The 7,188-nt window shown below is 39.0% G+C and overlaps 1 protein-coding gene across 1 annotated transcript in view; it reads left to right on the top strand.

The window, feature by feature from the left end:
• Positions 1-5,923: 5,923 nt before the first annotated feature.
• The window catches only part of LOC112499915 (UBP1-associated protein 2A-like), a 3,132-nt gene continuing 1,867 nt past the window's right edge, over positions 5,924-7,188 (top strand). The window contains exon 1 of the mRNA XM_025103203.1: positions 5,924-7,184. Within this exon, the coding sequence (XP_024958971.1) occupies positions 5,953-7,184 (1,232 nt within the window). The 5' untranslated portion in view covers positions 5,924-5,952. The remainder of the gene's footprint in view (positions 7,185-7,188) is intronic.

The raw sequence follows: 7,188 nt of genomic DNA, 5'->3' as shown, positions 1-7,188 counted from the left end.
TCTCAAATGAAGGCATGATGATCAGGATGATCCTGATCACCATGAGGGGGAGAACAAGAAACAGAGGTTGGTTGAGTCCTCAAAGGGTGTTGTAGGTGTTTCGGGAGAGAGTGATTCTGAAGAGCAGAGAGTTCAAAGTCCGTTTCAAGCTGGTTTGAGTGAACGAACTTCAGGCCGAGAGATGATTGAAGCTACAGATTCAGTGATCGAGCCAATGGTTGCAAAGTCGGCGGTCTCCACAGTAGAAACAAGGTTGCTACTAGATCTGTCAGCTGATGTGGGTTTTAATGAAGTGTTTTCTAGGAAACTGGGTGGAGTTCAGGACTATAGAGCTGACATTGAACAATTGATGATTCAGACGATATATTCTTTGATTTTGAAGCAGATATCGACGAAGATGATCTGATATTTCCTTTTTAGTCTGAACATCAACCTGCTCCTAAACATCCTCCTGCAGATTCTGAAGGTGTTTCTGATACTTCATGGGCGGTAGAAGATCCTACAAAGATTTTCACGAAAAATTATGTACCGTTCGCTATACAAGCCAACGTTCTAGGGTTCGACAGAGCACGAATTAGAGAACCGTACCTTGAAGACATTTACTTTACCGTCTTCGTTCGTCACCAGAAAGCACTAAGTGAAGACAAGATTCTCAGTATTCACAAGGAAACTCGTGAATATCGCATTGAATAGAAGCATTCCTCAAATCCAAACGCCTTCCAATCAGTCAAGTACGAACCAAGCATCAGATTGTGTCTATCAAGAATATTGAAGCCAACAAACTCGTCAGAGTCTGGTACCCAGTGTTCTCTATTACGAGACAAGACAGTCATGTCTGGATATTCAGTGAAGCTGACTTTCCTAATCTTTTCCTCGAATATTTAGAGCATCTTTATCACGAGATTCGAGATCAGACAGTTAGAAAGGAAGGAGTGGTTCTAGGCCTTTAAGCTATAAAGCGTTATCTCAAATGTCACGTCAAGTTATCTTTGGTTATCGATGTCCAGTTGGAGTTCGACAGCAATCAGAAGATTGTTAACTTGAAGAGACCAAACCAAGAACTTGAAGACATTGAAGGCTACCCATTGTTCCTGATACTGAAAGATCTTGAATTTGGTGTCATCTATGAGAATGCTGATAGATCTGAGAGATTCCTGAGGTTTAGTGAACTGAACAAGTACTGTGACAATACAATAAAGGTAGTGCGGAGGGGACTTGAACGAAGAAAAGCTTCTGATGACAAAGCAACTGGACGTGAAAGGTTGAGTCCAAGAGAAAGGTTTTTACTGATAAGTGCTCTCGAACTGCTTGATGAGAAATTGCAATATCGAAATGCCTTAAGAAGGTGCGAGATGAATTTGGGGTTTCGAAGAACAAAATTTACTATGTCTCGAGCTTGAATCCAAATTGAGAGAATGTTGGGTTCAAAGTTGCGCTTATTGTTGTATTTAAGCTGTTTCTCCATTTTGTAATTTTGTCTTTAATGCTTTCTTAGTATAAATAGTATTTTCTTTGTAATTTTAGGAAAAAAAAAGTCTTAATCTTCATTAGTTTGTAATCACTTTGTAATCTTCAAGATATTGAATACAAAATCTTTGGTGAAAAATTCTCTCTTCAATTCAATTTCTATTCTTTGATTGAACTTTATCTGATTTGAAGATTTAAGATTCTCACATCCTTTGATGGAGTTGGTGGGCACTAGAGTCGACTAGTCGGTTCCGTACAGTACTATACTCTTGAAAGGGTATGGGTTTGTACTTTGTGTGTGGAAGGACAAGACAAAAACAATCATGCATGACAAGCTTCATTTGATCGCTGAATGCTGGAATAACGTTGGAGGTCTCTTCGGCATTCATTGAGGCTTGTGCAGTCTTCACACGTATGTTGACCAGGTTGTAATCACTGAATACCGCTTCAGATCATGAATGCACCAGTCACTAATCTTCAGTTTCAGTCTTCGACATTCACTGAAGGTTCTTGGGTGTGAGTTTGTGTTAAGTCCCATAATTCATAAAGTGAAAAAGTAATGAAAAACAATAAGTGATGAAGAACCAGAAGACCGATGAAGACATCAAGGCAGAATTGGCCAAGTCTGGAGAACAACCAGAGGGTCGATGGACGACCAGGGATGCGATGGAAAGAGCATCTTCATCGCCCCTCTGGTCAACAACACTTAAGAGAATTATTTAGCAATTCATCCAGAGGCATACGATGAAAATTTAAAGATAAGGATGATTTATCATACCATGGAAGACAGCTGGAGATGACAAGTCGACAGCTACACTTCAAGTTTATCTTAATATTAAAGCTTATCAAYARTTTAKATAAACATTATCTGTTAATAGAAGATTAGCTAAAAAGTCTCGTTAGATAGTTATCTTCTAATTAGCTTTCTAGTATAAATAGGTGATTAGGCCTATTGYAYTAAAYKTCTCTTTTTACGTTTTTCTTATCAATAAAGTGAAACATTTGACGCCAAGACTGTTCTTTATTGTTTATAATTCATTCTTGAGTGTTCATCACTTTCTCCATTAAAACACTATAATTTGGTTATTCTTAACTAGATTATTAGTGTTATTGAGAGATCTGGGATCAACATTTTGTATTCTTGAAGTATCGATGTCACTGTTGGATTACAATACATGTTTCAGCGATCACTGAACAGACTCAGTGATGATCACTGGAACTAAAAAGACAGAAACATAATACTTCGAAAGGTAAAATGGATTATCATCAAATCAATGAGAGAGATGATCAACACAACATTATGATATATCATCAATGAGTATGTATGATCTGTCCATCGACTCATATGCACTCTCATAATTCATTTGAGATTTCTTTGATCTCTAGAATCAATATTAACTTCAAAGTGTCCTCCAGTAATTATTCATAGACATAATTTTAATCAGAGACAATCTCGTAAAGGTTTATGTATTGACGATAAATGGTTGTGCCTTGCTCTTCTTTTCCTTTAGACGAGTATACATCAAACCAAGTAGCTTCCCCTATTTCCTTTTGGGAGCCACGACCTCAACCACACCTCCACCGTGTGTGATTGCAACGCACTTTCCAGCGGTGTTGTGTCCTTGTTTGGGGAGTTTTAACCTTGCGGGTATATTTACAGATGGTATATATGATCTTGTCATTCTTTGAATAACACTAAAACGTATCAGGTACCGAGTCTAATTCGTTTGACTTCAACTTTACATTATGAAGTTTGAGGATCAAAATGAGACAGAATGAGAATATATTATGACACTTCTTTTCGTTCCCATCGAAAATCCTTTTTCCTATCTTCCCCTAATGATGGGAAGACTGTCTCATGAAAGTGACGATCCGCAAATCTTACGGTAAATAGATCACCCGTCAAGGGTTCTGAATAGAGGATAATTGTTGGGGATCCATATCCAATATATATACTTAATCGTCTATGAGGGCCCATTTTAGTGTGATGTGGGGGTGCAATTGGCATGTATGTTGCACAAATAAATATGCGTAAATGTGAAATATTAGGCTCATGTCTAGTTACCAACTGGTACGCATAAAATGGTTAGCTAGCAGTGGGTCTAAAGCGAATAAGTAGTGCTGCATGTAATATTGCATAACCCCATGCAAAAGTGGGTGAATTGGTGTGTATAACCAATGCCCTGGCTACCAAATATATCCTTTTGATGGTAGCTTCTGCAAGACCATTTTGTGTATACGCATGGGGTACGAGATGCTCTACATCGATCCCAATGAGCAAGAAATAATCATCAAATGCTTGCAATGTAAATTCTCAACATTATCAAGTCTTATAGACTTGATAAGATAATCAGGATGGTGAGCCCCCAAACGTGTAATTTGTGCTAGAATTTTTCGAATGCAGCGTTTCGTGTTGACAATAGTGCGACATGCGTCCATCATGTCAGTGCGTCAACCAGAATCATAAAATAATTTAATGGTCCACATTCTGGATGTTTATATCCATAAATATCATCTTGTATTCATTGTAAGAATGAAATATTTTTGTATTATATCCCTAGCTTTTACGATGGTCTCATTCCTGTCTTGGCTAATAATAATAATATTAATAATAATAATATTAATAATAATACAATCATGTATATACCAACTAAATAGTAATATCAACCCATATAAAAAAATTTGTTCTTCAATTTGATTTTTACGCCCCCTAAAACATGGAGCGGTGAATACCATCACCAACAATAGAAAAATAAATAAAAAAATTGACAACAAATTAATCACAAAAATTTTCAAAGAAAGTAAACCTTGTAATTAATTTTTTTTCCGCATAAGCAACCATTTATTAAAAAAAGTCAATATCATATCATGGATTCACAAGTTGTGTCTTCAAACATTAGGCCACATATTTCATTTATCATATAATTAATAAACGTAAATTAAATAATTAAAGTTACCTCAATCAATGTGTTATGTTTATGAATCCTAACTTGCATCAATATAAAAATGCTTACTTGAATTATAGTAGTCGTAGAAGAATTAATTGATAAAGTGGCAGAAAGACAATGAGCAATGTGTTGATAACATGTTATAGAATAATATGAAGAAAACAATAATAGAATGGAGGGAATGAATGTATATTTCTCATTAATCATAGGACCTTTTCATAAGGATGAATTACAAGTAGATAACATCGAAATATTTTACTTATATTCTAACTCTAATAGTTCTATCTTTATTATCATATTCTTTAGACGATAACACAATTATTTTATAATAGGACTTGATTTTTTGAGTGTATCCGTTGATTCGAGTGCTATAAATAAATCGTTATTACTTCCAAAAAAAATCTTTATCAAAATCCAAAAAAACCAATGATATTGATGGGGCTGTATTGGTAATTTAGGGGCTGTTTGTTTGGCTCTTAATGGTGATATTAAGAGCCAACCTCTTAATCGGTAAGAGGTCAAGAGTGTTTTCAAAAAAAACAAGCTCTTAATGGTTATATTAACCTCTTAACCACCTAGAGCTTCACTAAACCATTCAGATGTTCATTTTTCAACCCTACCCTCCGTTCTTCACATCGCATCCCCCCTCCATCACCGTCTTCCCCCCTCCATTGTCGGTCTTCCATTGTCGGTTATCGGAAAAAACGAGATCCATCTGCGACCTCCGACGAATGTACGGACCAGGAACTCCGGCGTTTAACACCCCTTTCATAACCCCACGATTGGATGTGTTCGATGAAGAAAATCTCGCCGCTGCAGTTCTAGCAACTACAACATCTCGAAACTTCCTCCATCTCCATAACCTAGACATAAATTGAATCAATAAACGGTTTCAACAACTGGGATCTTTGTATAGTAGCAGACGCAAGTGCTATATAACTTGAGAATCATCTATCTGATCCATAAATTTATCCAAATTAGGATTATATGCGTGCGTTTCACACATGAAATCCGGAAATCGAGGCAGAAAAAGGGGATGGATTAAGGAATTAGACAAGAGAGTGAGCATTCGTGGGTGGAAAGCAAAGGAATCGTGAAGATGGGAACCAACAGGAATTGCTCTCTACTCCTACTGCTCTGTTTTCATTTCCCTTTTTTGAAATCGAGGGAGTGAAACCCTAATTTCTTTTTTGGTATTTGTTAGTTCAATACAAAAACATGACCAAAACATACAGAGGGTTAAAATGATAATTTATTGTCATTAAGAGAACATTTACCAAACAACTATATTTCATTCAGCACTTAACCATTCTGACCCTCTTAACCATTCTGACCACTTAACCATTCTGCACAAAACCGTTCAGCAACTATCAAATAGCCTCTAGTGTGGTAGCGGTGGTGAAGCACGTGCGTTGGGGGGGGGGGGGAACCCGAAATTTATACACACTGCATGCCATAAAAAAGGTAAAAAGATACAATTTTCCTCACAACTCTAGCCTACATCCATCCCAAACCTGAAAGAAACCCTAAATCCGCCATGGCCAAGAAGCGAAAAGCTCGTGCTTCACAAGCTACGGCAGAACAACTACAGGTTGAGGATCAAACCAACGATGCTGCTGCTGCTGCTGCAGCGGAGGAGCAAGAGCAAGGAGATGAACAACTTCAGAATTTGGAGGAGAATAAAGAAGACGATGAACAAGGAGAGGAAGATTTTGATGAGGACGAAGAAGAAGAAAACGAGGAAGAAACGACCAGAAACGAGGCAAAAGAAGTTAAGGTTGAAACCAACGGTGGAGGCGGACAGGAAACAGAATGTTTGGCGGAAGAGCCTGTAGATAAGCTTCTTGAGCCGTTCTCTAAGGAACAACTCGTCTTACTCCTGAAGGAGGCTGTTTCTAAGTACCCTGGTTTTATTGAAAGTGTCGAGAAGATTGCCGATGCGGACCCTGCCCACAGGAAGATCTTTGTACATGGTCTAGGTTGGGACACCAACACCGAAACCCTAATCAGTGAGTATGGGAGGTACGGTGAGATCGAGGACTGCAAGGCTGTGGTAGATAAGGTCTCTGGAAAGTCCAAAGGATACGGGTTCATACTCTTCAAACACAGGAGCGGGGCTCGGAACGCTCTGAAGGAACCTCAGAAGAAGATAGGGAATCGCATTACCTCGTGTCAGCTGGCTTCTGCTGGTCCAGTCCCAGCCCCTCCACCTACTGCACCTCCAGTGTCTGAGTACACGCAGAGGAAGATATTCGTGAGCAATGTGTCAGCCGAAATTGATCCTCAGAAGCTTCTAGACTTCTTTTCGAAGTTTGGGGAGATTGAGGAAGGGCCACTGGGATTGGATAAGCAGACGGGAAAACCTAAGGGGTTTGCACTCTTTGTGTATAAGAGCCTCGAAAGTGCAAAACAAGCGCTTGAAGAGCCACACAAGAACTTTGAAGGGCATACTTTGCATTGCCAGAAGGCTATTGATGGTCCAAAACCAGGCAAAGGTTTCTATCAACAGCAACACCAGCATCATCACCAACATCAACAGTATGGTGGTCATCATCATCCTTCTAAAAAGTCCAAGTATTCTGGCGCGGGGAGTGTTGCAGGACAAGGTCATTTGATGGCACCTTCGGGACCTTCGGTGGGTTACAACCCAGCCGTTCCTCCGGCATTGACCCCTGCTTTGGGACAGGCCTTGACTGCACTCCTTGCGACTCAGGGAGCAGGACTGGGGAATCTTTTAGGACTTGGTGGACCTGTGAACCCACAGGGAATGCCA

The sequence above is a fragment of the Cynara cardunculus genome (genome assembly GCF_001531365.2).
Source record: "Cynara cardunculus var. scolymus isolate 2C chromosome LG 1, CcrdV1, whole genome shotgun sequence".
In the NCBI taxonomy this organism is placed as follows: domain Eukaryota; kingdom Viridiplantae; phylum Streptophyta; class Magnoliopsida; order Asterales; family Asteraceae; genus Cynara; species Cynara cardunculus.
Note: the sequence above shows the minus strand (reverse complement) of the source record. Positions and strands in the feature narration are given on the sequence as shown.